The sequence below is a fragment of the Simochromis diagramma genome, unplaced genomic scaffold (genome assembly GCF_900408965.1).
Source record: "Simochromis diagramma unplaced genomic scaffold, fSimDia1.1 OVJJ01000361.1, whole genome shotgun sequence".
Classification (NCBI taxonomy): Eukaryota; Metazoa; Chordata; class Actinopteri; order Cichliformes; family Cichlidae; genus Simochromis; species Simochromis diagramma.
Window position 1 is genome coordinate 1,292,704 of NW_024386860.1, and position 15,606 is coordinate 1,308,309.

A 15,606-nucleotide genomic window follows, 5' to 3' on the forward strand; every position below is an offset into this window, starting at 1 on the left:
TCACCTGAGTTGTTCACGTTGTGCATCTTGCTCGGGTTGGGGAACTGCTGGTGTCCAACGCGCCCTTCTGTTATGGAGAAACTTGACTCGCCCTCGTAAATCGTCTGCAGCATACTCCACTCAGCACTCAAGTCTCATTGCAAGCCTTGTGTTTCCTGACACCAAGAGCCAACCCTCAGCCACTCCAGGGGAGAGACCACGACAACAGGCAACTCTCTCCCTTCCTCTGTCTCCTCCTCTGAGAAACTACTCTCACTGAAGCGCAATAACACAAGCAGCATACACTCTCTCTGCAGGGCTGGTACTCTCCCGGGTGCCCTGCTTTAGTCTGTTCCAAACACTAACACAGTGTTTGGAGAAGAATCCAGCTTCTTTTCCTATTTGCCTCTCTCTCTCTCTCTCTCTCTCTCACTCTCTGTGATTTTTTTCTTCCTCTCTCTTCAGCAAAGTGTCTGATCAGAGACTGAGAAAAAATGTAAAGCTGAGTTGCTAGGAAAGCCGTGTAGTGTGTACTGAGCACCGCGCAGAGGCAGTAATGCAAGCTGGGGAGGGAGCAAGCTTCATTTGCATGTGAATCAACAACTGCGTGGCCCACAGGTGACAGAAATAGAACAATGGCCAGCCCTGGCTAAAAATAGGTCAGGCGAGGCGCAGGGATTGGAGCAGCATTGATGCGTTTAAAAATACCACACCAAACACAGCTGTCTTCTTCAGCTCCTGCCAGAAGGCATGTCTCCTGACTCCCTCTCTGCAGATGGAGGCTTGAATCCTCTATTCTCTCTTTTCTGATTTGTTGAACCTGTCTCTCTCTCACACTCACTCTATCTATGTCTTCATTTTGTCCTCTCAGGTATATGGATGGAATGATGCATTTTTGTTCTGATGTACCTGCGAGAGGGAAAGAAACTTTACATGTGCACTTGATAGCAGGCGTTTTGCAAAGCAACTGATTGCCTGTTATTATGAATCACAAAACCAGTGAAATGGTGTATTAACAATTTTTTGCGATGGGGTATTTCGACAAATGCAACCAAACACCGGTGCTCTCAGGCGTAATCTGCATGTGTGACAAAAACGCATCAGGACGTGTTAAGACGAGCGAGACATCTTAAACGAACAGAAGAGTGTTCATTTAAGATGATTTAACATGTGGAGTGTTACCTCACTGCATTAGCTCGGTATATGTGTGGGGTTCAGTGTGTATTCAGGGCAGTGATGCTACTCAGGAAGCATGCTTTCAGCTAACCAAGGAAGCCAACTGTAAGATGCCATAACAGCATGATCGTAATTACATAAACCTCTCAAACTGTGTCAAGAGCACTTTTCCAGGATTGCAAATCCCATTCCCTTGAAACACTCTTGATACTGTTTAATGGAGGATTTAAGAACAAACAAAACACTACACTCCCCATTTACAATCAATAGAACCTAAATTCTAAATTCAAGCACTAAGCTGCTATATATACTTGGATGTTTTTCATTAATATTACAAGACAAAGATCTATATATTCCCACTGTAGCCCATAAAAGCCAAGTCACATGTCATGTTTTAGCTGACCACTGATGCAGGGCTGGGTTTGTGGCCAAGCAGCCTGTGCCTTTAAATTTTTCATCTTCCTTCATAATTTGACCTGTCCCCCAGCCAGGGGCGTGGAGCCAGCATGGCTATTTTTAGGTCCCGAGCTCTGACGACTGGGCTACAGAGACACAGAGAAGGAGTTTTACTGTGTTGTTTCAGCTGGACAAACATTTAACCCCTCAATCCTTTTTATCAAAGCACAAACCAAGAAGCCAAGAAGGAAATGCACAGCTTGCAGGCTTAGCCCAGACACAAAACACAACTCTGGGGCTAATGTTTGAGCATGTTGGCTGATTTGATTATTTATACACAGAGCCATCAGCAACAGTGTTTACAGTTTTTGGGGAGGTTATTTTTTATAGAAAACATATAATGGAAAACATATCTTCATATAATCTGTACAATAGTAAGGAAAATTGCTTCTACAAAAAAAATACCAACAGCACAAAACAATCAACGAATGATTGAGTGAATGTTTATAACGCGAGTGATACCTTACAGATTAAGTAACCTCCAGACTATGGTGGAATTTATGTCGGATATGTGAGCGATAACAAGCCTTCAAGTTCAAGGTAAGGATGGCTAAAGACCCAGAGCTCCATCTGTCACAGTATCCGTCACACCGGGCAAGCTCTGACCCCGTAGGCTGGCCTTAGTCATAGGCTAAAGCATAATTAATCAAGAGAGGAAGTAAAGCTGTCACGTGAATGACAATTATTATGACAAAGGGATTTCTATTTTAAAGTCCTATTTTATTATATTCTATTTCTTCATTAAATCCTAAAATTAAAAGGCCCCTGTGCATTTTGCAATGTTCGTGTGTGTTTTCCACTATTACACAACAAAATACTATATTTACTATTTTTGCCATTGGGATGACTAAAGATCATGTCTGGCTTAGTGTTATTTTTTGATTTACTTCATTTTTTTATAGAAACGACAAAACGTACACACAGATTTATGCTTCAGTTGTTCTACAAATGTAGAAAATACAAGCACATTTCTCTGCTCTATTACAGGGAGCAGACACACATGTTTAATTCCCAGTATCTTTTTGAAAAGAAGTTCAGGTCAACCTGCCCTGGTGCATGTCAGAAAAACAAAACAGAAACGTTTCACTGGGACATGTTAGCGGAGATTAACCTACACTTTTTATTTATAACTAGCTTCCTGAGGCTGATGAGGGATTGTGGGATTGGAAATAGCTGTCCAATAGGCAGGGTCCAGTAAACCTGCAATGTGGCAAGCCCATTATAGCTCCTACTGCGTCACTGGCGGCCTTTGTCTACTTTAGTCCTATTAAAGCATTTAAGTGTGAACGTCAGCGTCCCTGCTGGAGAGCCACTCTACTCTGCTCTCGGGTGCCTGGGCTCGACTGTCTGTCACCTCCCTCACATCAAACACAAACTATGTGTCTCTCTCTGTGTATGTGTGTGTGTGTGTGCATGTTCTGTCACCAGAGCACTAATGTGGAGTGGGGAATTATTAGTGATGAGGGAACAAGTGGGCTAGATCAGTGAAGGGCTCATAGCGCTTTCCAAAATTAAATGAACGGCCATTATAAGCTGTTTTAAAGAACACCCTATACAAACATATAGCACCCATATGCACATTACCATTATGCTGTTGCTGTTTTTAGATTGACTCTAACTTTGTCAATTAAAGTGCAGCTTTCATGCTATGTGAAAAAAATTGATGCTCTTAACCCATTGATTTGTTTATTTCAAATGAGTCTACTCACATTACTACAATCACTGTAGCAGCTTCAAATCACCTCTTGAAGTTCTCTGGCATAATCACTATAGCACTGATGCCTTGTGACACACTGTGCATGATGAAACCCAGCAGGGAGGCAGAGTGAAGAAAGAAGGGAGCAGAAGTAAAGTGTTGCAACAGACATGGGAGGTGGACGAAGCTCACTCGTTCTAATTTGATCTGGCTAGGAAATGTCTTATTCTCCTTAACAGAGGATGACCTGCGTGTGGGAAGGAATGAGTCAGGTCTGCTTTGTTGTTCTCTGTTATTTGAACTTCAAAGGCAACCATGCAGCTCAGCGGGGGTGGTGGCGGGGGTCATCTACTGTTAAATAATCTGATTACACAGTGGATATCCAAGCACTCTTCCATGATCTTAATCGATAAACTATAAAATTCATTTCCCTGGCTTTCTGCCTGCAATGGTTCAGATTTCATCATGTCACCTTGGGAGGACTGTGGCGGATGTTATCATTGTCGAGTACTTATTTCTCCATTCAGAGGGGGATGCTCCTCCCCAGAGAGGAGTTGCATAATAACAGCAACTTCTCATAAGTTACCATGCACCTAAATGGCACCACCCTCTCCCCTGAGCTTCGTCTCTCTGTAGTGGCCACCACGCAGCTCCAAGGGCACCCCTGGTACATGAGGGAAATTACCTCTCCACACCAATTACTTCACCACCCTCCATACGTCAGCCCCTTATGAGTCACCATTGCTAACTGTGGAAGAAATCCTAGATCAATTTATAGACTCATGCCAGTCTCTACATGAGCAGCGCAGCATACTTAGACCTCAGAAAGTGTCCCAGCTGAAAGCCAGGGTTGAAGTTTTGTCACTTCAAAACAGCCCATTTTCCCTTTACCCTGTAGCCAGTCTCATAAAAGCACAAAGGCCCTACAACTGCTGATTTGAAGGTAAAATCCAATTAGCCTGTACATCTGGGTGAGTTATGCGAGCATGTTTCCCCACTAATGATTCTGGGTGCTCTTGCTTTTATTGGGTTATTTTGTCTGGCTTCCTGTGGAATTTCCTGTTGGACTTTTCAGGGTGATATAGGTTGTACTTAACAGGTTGGATCGAATAACATGAAAAGCATTGAAAGGCGGTTATGTTTGGCAGTTAATGTTGAAACACTGCCGACAAAGTTTGGCAGTGCTGCTCCAAACACAAAAACAGACATGCAGTTTTTGCATTTCATGTGAAGACTCTGTACGATCCAGGCAACTAAACTGCATTTTCAACTAGATTTTGAAGTAAGCGTGTCTTCTTCTGCATTGTGTTTGTGAAAAACATATTTTTTTGCAATCGGCATTTATGTTTATTGATTCAATCATATATTAGACAGGGTGGAATCCATCACCACACAACTATTTTCTTGACCTAACCAAACACAAAGCTAAAGCAAAACTCTTAACTCAAATATAATATAAATAATATAAAAATATGTGCAAAATATATATATTTATATAGTGTCAAAAAAATCCTGCAGGGTATACCTCCACCACTTCATCTACCTCCTTATGTGGACATACGGACTTTTTTTGATGAGAACACAGTTTAGATATATTGGAAGGTACTTCTGTGATGGAAGTGTAATGAAAGGGTAAGAAAACAGAGAGAAGTAAAAAAGAGAAGAAGAAAGTCTGAGAAATGCGAACCCTCTATCTGAGATGTAAGAGCAGACTGAACGATAAAAGGCAAAAACACAATTTCAAAGCATCCGTTTATTGTGAGCTGACATTGAGGTCAGTTTACTTTCAAACTTTGAATAGGTCCTTGATGCCATGCCTTCATCTGCTGCCATAGGCTTTCTAAAAATAGACATGTACCACAAAGGCACACTGGAAAAAGAGGGCTGCTCTCAGTACTTTTACTGATCAATGTGCTCATCTCTGCTGGAAACCATTGATCCACTGTTTGTATCAAATTGACTATGTTGTTGTTGTACAGCTTCCATCCTACATGTACTCATGACAAGCCCGCTTTATGTTCTCCTTTGTTTCTTTTGCCAAGCACCATCCCTCATATTAACACAAACCATTGATCCTTTAAGAATATTGTTACATCGACAGGCTTAGCATTGATTAGACCTTCTGAAAGACAACTCTTAATGTCAGCTGGCATTTTAATGCACCGTTAACTAATAAATATAAAAGGGCACTTTTTTGCCTGGAACCATACTGGGTAGAATCATTGCATCAGAGGCTTTCAGACCTACATCACTGAAAAGCCTGCAGAAGTCAAATGTGGCATCTGTATCACACAAACACAAGGCCCAAGTGCACACATGTGACTCTGATGGAATACAGCCAAGCTTAGCTGACCTTAGAAAATCCCTCAGGGATTAATAAAAACAAAGGTTGTCTGTTCAGAGGCATCCTTCTAATCCACATCCTGCTAGTCAAGCCCATTTATGAGTGGATAATCATAGCATCATCCCCCAAGTTGCCTTGGAGCTATTATTCTTAATATGATAACATAATATATATTTTTTTGCTATCGCCACTGCTTTTGAGAAAACACATTTTATCGAGCCTGTTTGTCCTTTGGCAAATTATCAGCCGGGTTATTTCAGTCACAGAAAAAGTACAGACAGTTTTCACTCACTATTTTATTTTTAAGGGACAAATCTCACTTCTGAGACACGAGCATTATAGAAACACACTCATCGAGGAATATCCTGATAACACAGTAAAATGGATGTTGTTAAATAAAGCGTTCTGCGTGACTGGATTTGTCGATGACATTTAAAAGAATCCAACTAAACTTCATTCATGCATTTTAAAAGGTCCACCTGAAAAAAGTGCAACAGGAAATCCACTTTACTATGGGGAAGGGAGGGCTGACGCTTATTGTCCAAGCCACTTCCACCTACGCCATCACTTCTTTACTTGACCGCAGAACAGCTCCAGTACTCTCCTCCTGTGGTGTCTCAAAGGTCTCAGACACAACAATACCTCTGAAAAATAGCTCTTCCTCTGATTATAAAGGTAGAGCTCTGCATACCAGGAAATGCCCCACGGTGCATAAACCACCTCTGTTGCAATGTTAATGTCCGGGCTGCTTTATATGCATAAAGCTAGAGGGGCTCCGCATGTATTTTTAAATGCTTTTGCTCAGGTGACCCTGCATTTCTGTGTTTGTGTATAACACATCATGTTGTACATAGCGGTTTACACATTTGCATAACAAGCCAAAGATCTCTTGTTCGATCCCAGGGGAAGACACAAATCCCTTTGGGGTTGCTCCAGGAAGGGCGTCCGGCATTTGAAAACGCTCTGCTAAATCAAACATGCGGAGCTACCCGTTGTGGCGACCCGTTGTGAATAAGGGCGCAGCCGAAAGTAGCTTCTTCCTCTATTACAACATCATATTCATATACATTTATTTCACCATGGCAAAGTGCTATATTTGCATCCATGTATTTATGTATTCGCTCATTTCATGCAGCTAAAGATAAAGACTCATGTTCATAAGTACACTGTAAGAACAGTATTCTACCTTGCGCTTCCTATGAGAATGTCCAAACGAGTCACGCGGGTTTCTATTTCCTCTCTCCCCTGGGAGGCAAAGAAATAGTTCAGGGGTCATCTCACTTGTTTGTGCTACATTGGTGTGCATGTGCCTGTGTGTGTTGTGTAACATGAGCATTTACTCTCATTCTGTTTTAAATCACCTCTCTCTACTTTTTACATTTTTTTTAATCTACATGTAGCACACGTGTTGTAGTCTGTGTAATTACATGGTTTGTAATAAAGATGATATTACAAATTTCTTATTCTTTTCTCTCTGAATCAGTTCTTCATATTTCGTTGTTCTTTCGGGCTCATCAGCTTGGTTCTGACTGGAAAATCAAGCCGTAACTAAGGCTTGTAATTGTGGGACATTGTCCAAGTGGGGTAAAAACCTCCTGGTGGATCCTTCAGCAACAGTGCACCCTGCAGGTTGATTGAGAACAGAGACAAGAAATCTAGAAACCAAGAACAGTGAGAGATGCCAGGTATATAGCTGTGAACTTTCCAAAGCAATTTTCAAGGACGACAAAGACAAATACGCCGACACACAACCGAGAAAACAGGCAGAGTCACCACAGAGGTCCTCTACATATATACAAGTCAAGATCCAGTGCAAGCAAACACTCATCTGCAGACAAACAGACAGCCCTGCATACTTCCATACACTCATCCACACTTCTCCATAGTGTTGCCATCCTGCTGGGAGTGACCGCACCACTCCCGACCTTTTCCTTTCATCCTAGATCCAATGACCAAAATGACTTTTCAACCCAGCCGCTTCAATAACACAGAGCCTAACAAGCTTTGGCTGCCTCTTTCATAAAATATGTAAAAAAAAAATAAATTAAAAAAATCCCAGCACAAAACAAAAGCTGTTACAGCTATGCGACCTCTTTGAAGCTGTGTGTGTAAAAAAAATAAAATAAATAATAAAAGATATAATGAAGTGAACATTGATGTTTTCTTTTGAACTACAAAGTGTTGAGATTCCTACTATCAAAAGAGCAAAACAGACCCGGTAGAAAGAAAAAACACTCCAAGCATTCATAGCATCATTTTTCTTTTTTCTGCTCCGCGTTTTAGTGCAGTATGCTATTCATTGATGTTTTTCTGTCCTTTTAAATGCATCTAGAGGGTGTGAATAAAACTCCCTTTTTCTGTTGCCTTTAAGCCTCCCTATTTAGTGCAAGTCTTCTGAGATAATACTACTTGATACTAAAAGGGATCATTTAGAGTATGCTCTAAGGTTGGTAACTCAAAGGGGGTAAGAATTTTCTGTTTTGGAAACAGATGGGCTCTTAACCCTTTCACACCTATCTGACTACCAAGACCTTTACGCGGGCTCTTAGATATACAGCCAGTGTGTCCAATCTCTGTGTAATTCCTGGCTCCATTTGTTCAGCACATTTCATGCAAGTGGGGAGGGGGTTGTTCTTGTAGACCTGTCACTAGCAGGATGGGTACCCGCAAAGGAAAGGCAACAACAAAGAGATGTTTAAATATGAGTTATGGTAGGCCATTTTCGCCTGCATAAGTTGATGGGATGGCAAGAATTGACAACTACAAGGCTTGTGAACTCTTGGTTTTGCCATCAAGGTAAACATCCTCAGCCCTGTGACAGATTAGTGACAATCTGTCCGTGAGGCCGAGCACACATCTCATTCATCACATTTACTGATTTAACCTCAAAGTTCTCAAAGTCTTGTATCGTGTTAGGGCAGGGACACTGTCTATAGCACCTGTCACTGGCTGTACTGAGACGCAGACAAGTGAAGAGCAACAAAACCAGACCACTCCGGCAAAAGTCCTACTTAACGGACTTCAACCAAAGAATTAAAATGTCTGTAAGGAGAAAAAAGCAGGACACTGACAGAAAGCGCTGCATATTAATCTATCTTAAATACTCGAGGCAGGAGCCTTAAATTTCCCAATTTTTCATCCACACAAGAGGCCTCTCAGAGACATGAATGATTCATCTCTCCAACTCCTTTTAGACAAGAAGTGAAAATAAATGGAAGTAGGATCCCCCAGAGAGCCTAGGGGTCTACAGTGGGGCTGGATGAACAACACTGAGAACAGCAGGCTAAACCCACCAAAGCTCTGTATCTCTGCTACAACAGGAGCTATACTCTCCCTCTGGGTTAGAGCTCTCTTACTATAAAGAGAGAAAAATATTCCTCACACATACTTCACTCCTTATTCAGTCCTGGGCTTAGATCGGCACATTTCCACACGTATAAGAGAATCTGTATGTTTTTTTTGACTGAACAAGAGTTATATTTATAATTCAGTGTATGCAGATTAAGCTTTTACTTGAAAGTGAATTAAATCTTTCCTGAGAATGTCATGCATTGACCGGAGTTGTTGTTAATGACCTGAAACAGCAAAAATAAATAAATAATAGAAACAAGACCCTAAGAGTGCAAGTGAGGAAAAACGCACTTTGGAGATGAAATGGATTTTGTAGGCTACGTTCAGTTTGTCTGCACGGCGTCCGGTCTTCTCAGGCACACACTGGAACAGCAGCCAAAAGCAGCGAAATAGATAAAGGTGTGAACAAGACTCTCCATTTCATTTTCATGACAGCACACTAAGATAAAGCCCAGGGCTGTCCTCCACATTATTCTGTTTAACCTCAAAACACATACGGCACAAAGAGAAGAAGCTAATGAAAAACAGAACTTTTGGACAATAAAAACTATAATGTCATATCACTTAGGTTGGGGGGGGGGGGGGGGGGTCTGTTAGGTTTGTTCAATATTCAGATGATGAGACTCTTTACAGGCTTCAAGTAGGCTATGAAAACAATCTCATAAGGTGCGGCCACAGCTGCTCATTGTGATTCCTTGGCAGATCTTTTCTGACTGTCTTCTAACATTGCGAGCATTGTTCCTAATATAATGAGGCTCACAACTCCTGAGCAGCTGGAGGATATGCCTTGTACACTGACACCTTCCATTCATGATACAATTTGTCCTAATCTTTTCAATAACCAAGACAGATAGTCCTGTTTCAAGTGAAAATGTAAGAAAGAAGTTAATAAGCTATTGACCTTAATGCTCTTGTTCTTATATGTAGCTTATGTACATTCAAGTAATATGAATCCTCTGGCAAGCCCTCACAACCTTTTGTTTAATAAAGACTCTGCTGATTTTAACAATGAGCCGCTGCAGAACAGAGAGCGGCACCTTCCTCTGGGCATCAACAACACCCCTCCTCCCACGAAAACTCACTGACCCAAACCCATTTTTTCCAGTCTAAGAGAAATGTCAAGTCCAGGCCTAGAACTCGTCTCTTTGAAGGGAACATAGCAGCCAAATATAGCCCGCTCGCCTCTATGCCTCCTGACATACATCAGGCTCTACGGGTTCTGCTACCAGTGGTTAAATTTGGCACACTGTCATGTAGTCACTTACTATTAAACATCCTAACTATACAAAGAAAATTATAAGCGAGCAGTCGAGTGTACACTGTTGCCTGGTAACCTAATGCCATGTTGGGGATTCATCTTGTTATGGAACAGAAAGCACTTACAGCCAAAGCCAATAATAGATCCTGGACCACACAAAAATAGTTTAAGGGTGTCAACAGGCATGGCCATCATGAAGCTGAGAAACATATCATGAGAGGTGTATGGTTAAGAAACACATGTCACTTGGTGTGTGTTTTTAGGAATTGCTTAAGTGTTTCTGTAACTGCAGTCATTGGTGAAATTACATAATTATGGTTCATCTGTCATTATGAGTGGAATGATGGATGAAATGAGAGCTTATTTCCAAGTGTGAAATGCTGCTAAAGAAGACATTATGCTGACTGCCACTGGCGGCTGGGTAAAAATTACTAATGCTGTTTTTAAGGCTTTTTGGATCCAGCAGAATTACATAAATGTCCCCCGACTTCTGAAATATGTAAATCATGACAAACTTGTGAGGCATGTTTTACAGATTTTCTACACGTGACAGCCTCACACAGACCTACAACAGTGCCTGTTTTTGATCTAGCTTTTATACATTCAACATTAGCTCATGACAATTAGACTACAGATCCTGCCTATCATAAAAGAAAAACATATATATATATATATATCACTAAACTTACTGGACACTTTATTAGGTATGCCTATTCTAATGCTCATGAATGCAAACCTCTAATCAGCCTGTCACGTGCATTTAGCCATTCAGATATGTGATTTAAGGGGAGATGAGTATTTCAAAAAATGGCTTGTTGATGCCAAACGTCAGAAGAAAATGGACAGAATAGGATGTGAACAGTAACTCAAATAACCACTCGTTACAACCAAAGGTATGCAGAAAAGCATCTCTGAATGCACAGCACATTGCTGTAGCATTGTTTAAACATGACATCTTAACTGAGTGCTGTTGCTGACCGTGTCCATCCCTTTTTGACCACAGTGTGCTCATCTTCTGACGGCTGCGTACAGCAGGATAATGCACCATATCACAAAGCTCAAATCATCTCAAACTGGTTTCCTGAACATGACAATGTGTCTGCTGTACTGGCCTCCACAGTCGCCAGAGCTCAAACCAACAAAGCACCATTGGGATGTTACTGGAACACAAGATATGCATCATGTATGTGCAGCTGACAAATATGCAGAAGCTGTCTGATGCTATCATGTCAACATGGACCAAAATCTCAGAGGAATGTTTCCAGCACCACGAGGAATCTATGACACAAAGAACTGAGGTAGTTCAAAAGGCAAAAAGAGGTCCAACTTGGTACTAGCCATTTTTTCTTTAACTTGGCTTAGGAATTAAATATTTAACAGTGCTTAGGTTACACAAATATGTCAACATACTGTTACATACTCATGAAACAAAAGATCCTGGCACTGATTAACATCCATATGCTGTAGAGCTAAAGAGGACACATTGGTACAGCATACACATCCTACTTCTGAGGTAGTCATTTCTTGCTCTATGAAACTCAATGCTATCTGTACAGGAAGACCCTCCTTGTTTTATGTTTATGTGTTGTGGATGTTGGATTAAGTGTCTAAGGACCCTGGGAAGAATAGCCTAGGCCGACGCTGATGCTAATGGGGATCCTGATTAAACAAACAAACCTGTAATGACCATAATCTGGTCACAGAATATGAATGATGATAACAATGACTGCAAGGCTAATATAATGAAGGTGTTAAGGGCTTTTAATGTGTACTAAACAAATCAACACAAAATGCTCCCACTTTAATATTAAATTGGCAGCACCTCATTTGGAGGCCATTGTGGGCCATTAATGTATTCTGACATATGTGGACAAGAACGTTTGTTTTGGAGGAAATCATTTCATTGACAGGGGTGCAAAAAACTTACACCTGAAATTCATTTAAATGAGTGAATATAAATGAGAAGCAAAACTCAAAATCTTTGACCTGAGTTTTGCTGCTGGGATAATCAGGTGCCCCCAGCGTAGACGTCATAAACAAATAGCTGTTTCACAGACCAAATGGCTAATGAATTTCTTCCAACTGTTGCTATGCTCTAGATATTTTAATGTATTGCTAGACTGGCACGACAGCACATGCACAAAGGTGCCCAAATGTGTTTTTCCTTTAATGTCTTTGTGCCCAATTGAGGCAGAAGATTAGCTCTATCATTCTGTCATGTCATCCAGCACAAAACACCACCGCATTCTTTTTCTCTATTAGAACTGCAATTTATGCTGCGTGACATGAAGGCTGCCTTCACACTGTCACGGTCAGTCGAGGATGGCACACAAACACAGGAAATAAATCCACAGTGACAAAGCGTAATTCATCACTTTCATCACTTCAGTTGTGGGGGAAAAAAAACAGGAGAAAAAAAAGGAAAAGGCATTGTATTCGCTCCACTTTGACAAGCTCACTCCCACTTCTTATGTCATCACTGGTAGCAGCTGACAGATTACTCTGCGGCATCAACAGAATATTTTTACTGATACAAATCTGGCAGACGTCAGCTATAGGACAATGATAATATTCTGCTATAGTTAACATGCATCGCACAGCGGGGAACTCGCGCAACACGCTGCTTCTGTGAATAGTTCTTGCCAAGAGAATAGCTGAACATGGTAACTTATCAAGTCCAGTGAATAATTCACAGATGCCTGCCAAAATTTGTTCTATCAAAAACATTTTGTCTCATTAACACATTCACTGGTACTATGAAATTATGTGTTAGGCTAAGTGTAAGGTGCTGTTAAAATGACTTTCTCTCTCTGACACTGCTCAGATGGTACCTGCCCCCTCAAGCCATCTGAGCAGTGTAGACATCTGTGAGCATTAACCTGCCAAGAACAAGTCTAATGTAAAAATATCATAAATATTCTGAGATGGAAAGACAGCTGAAGGGTCATTTTGACTGGCTGTGAAAGGCTTTTATGTCAACTTTGAGCCAAGTTTTTCTTGTCTAAGTGAAAATGTCATGTGTACACTGGAGGCTCTATGCTTCTTGTGTTTTCCCTTTTACCTCGCTCTGAGAAGACTGAAACGCTGCTGTCAACACATGACACCTGGGGAAAGAGCACTGCTTACCAAAGCCATCTGCTCAAAGTTTTTGTTGGAGTGACAGGGTGTCCAGCAAAACTGAGAACCAAACAAACTTCATACACAGCACTGTCAGTTAACTTTCATTTAGTTACTGGCAGCTATTAAAAAAATAAGCGTCTTACTTTTGAGCAATCATGGATGTTGCCATGTTATCTGCCTGTCTTGCGGTTTTGGTTCTTCATTATCTGTAAAGACAATATGCAAAAAATAAGCTGTAGATTCATATCTGCATTTATCGCATATGAAGTGCAGCAAGCTGAGAAATGTTTATCTCTGCAATCTTTCACCACTACACACTTACTAGTTCCAGGTTAGATTCCCTTTATGCCTTCTGAACTGCCTTAATTCTGCGTCGCATAGATTCAACAAGGTGCGATTTTGGTCCACATGACTGCATAACATGGTTGCTGCAGATTTATCAGCTGCACATCCAATGATGTGACTCTCACTTTCAACCACATCCCAAAGGTGCTCTGTTGGATTGAGATCTGGTGACTGTGGAGACTATTTGACTACAGTGAATTCTTTGTTATGTTCAAATATGGGATGATCTGAAATTTTGGACACGATACATTAACCTCCTGTAAGGAGCCATCAGAAGATGGGTACACTGTAGTTAATAAAGGGATTAACATGGTCAGCAACAACACTGAGGTCGGCTGTGGTGTTTAAACGATATTCAGGTCATCCTAAGAGGTTCACAAGGTGCCGACAAAATACTCCCCACACCATTACACCAACAGCAACAGTCTGAATTGTTGATTTAAATCAAGATGGATCCATGCTTTTATGTTGTTTACCCCAAATTCTAATCGTACCATCCAGCAGAAATCAAGACTCAGACCAGGCAACTTTTTTCTTCCAATTTTCTGTTCTTCTGTTTTGAGATTCAATGTGTATATCCAGAGATGCTTTTCTCCACACTTTGTAACGAGTGGTTATTTGGGTTACGGTTGAGCGGTCTAGCCAGACTTGTCACTTAGGGAACTGCTGCTCACTGGATAATTTCTCTTTTTCAGACATTCCCTGTAGAGGTTGTTATGCAGGAAAATTTCAGTAGGTCAGGAATTTCTGAGATACTCAGACCAGCCTGTCTGGCACCAACAAACTTGGTACTTAAAAGACACTTAAGCCACCATTCTGATGTTCGGCTCAAACTTCAGTAGGTCATCTTAACCATGTCTACATGCCTAAATGGAATGAGATGCTGCCATGTGATTGGTTGATTAGATTTTCACATTAATGAGCAACTGAACCAGTATAACTAATGCTAAAACTGAGAACACACAAGATTTTCATATGTAAAACACAAAAATTGAAGTGCTCAGATACACCATAAGATACTTTACTTGGCTATCTGATTTCTACCTATGAATCTATCTTGCCAATTATATTATTAAAACACTGTTCATATGTTGAAGAACCAATAATACTGTTCTGATAATATTATAACAGTGTAATGAATCATTCTGCCTTGTGAGCATATTCTGGGTAGGCCTGTGTACTTTTTTTTTACGTCTTTCACTTGCAGTGGAGTATTTATTAGTGTCGTTTGCTTGCTCCCTGCTCTGAATGCTTCTTTCACCTCTAATGCAAAGCAGCTCTGAGAATTAATTAACCGAAGTTCTGTGTTGAGATTTTTCTTTTCACAAACAGACTACTTAAAGTTCTAATTACACTCCTAGTTTCTGCTCTTAACCCCGTGAGTGTGTCATTCCGCTCCTTATTTAAAAGCTATACATATATTAGCCCGTCTAAGTAATGAGTAGTCTACTTTGTGACAAGGAGTGATGCTATCTGGTTGGCTGACGAGTTCTTTAATAATGACTTTAACGCTTCAACCGACTTCGATGAGATCATACATTCGCAAGCGAGTCTATTTATAGGCGCCAGCCTGCACTACAATACCCCACATCTTGGAACTAATAACAGTCTGCGAAACCAGCAATGATGAGGTCACTTAGTAATTCAGAAAAAAAAAAACATTTCCAGTATTGTGGTTGTGTGAAGAATGTCACGAATTGCTCTAACACTCACAGTTCCGGTCCACTTTTACTGGCGGACTCACAATCGATTAGAGGACGACCACCTGTGACTGCAGAACAACGGTTAACCGTTCAAATATTAATGCGCTGAACTCACTGTCTAGCATACTGTACAGCAAACTTGCCGTTAACATACAGCGTGTATGTTAACGGCAAGTTT

General features: G+C 41.0%; 1 protein-coding gene across 8 annotated transcripts in view; it reads right to left on the minus strand.

Annotated features, from left to right (window-relative positions):
• hdac9b (histone deacetylase 9b) overlaps positions 1-15,606 on the minus strand; it is a 41,496-nt gene that overhangs the window by 20,945 nt on the left and 4,945 nt on the right. For 2 of the 8 annotated variants that reach the window (XM_040031091.1, XM_040031090.1), the window contains exons 2-3: positions 13,524-13,586; positions 5-888 (exon numbers count right to left, since the gene is read on the minus strand). In XM_040031091.1, coding sequence (XP_039887025.1) covers positions 5-113 — 109 coding nt within the window. In that variant the 5' untranslated portion in view covers positions 114-888; positions 13,524-13,586. Of the gene's footprint in view, positions 1-4; positions 7,362-13,523; positions 14,724-15,606 lie in introns of those variants that run through there. The other 6 variants (XM_040031096.1, XM_040031095.1, XM_040031089.1 and 3 more) reach the window with 5 other exon arrangements.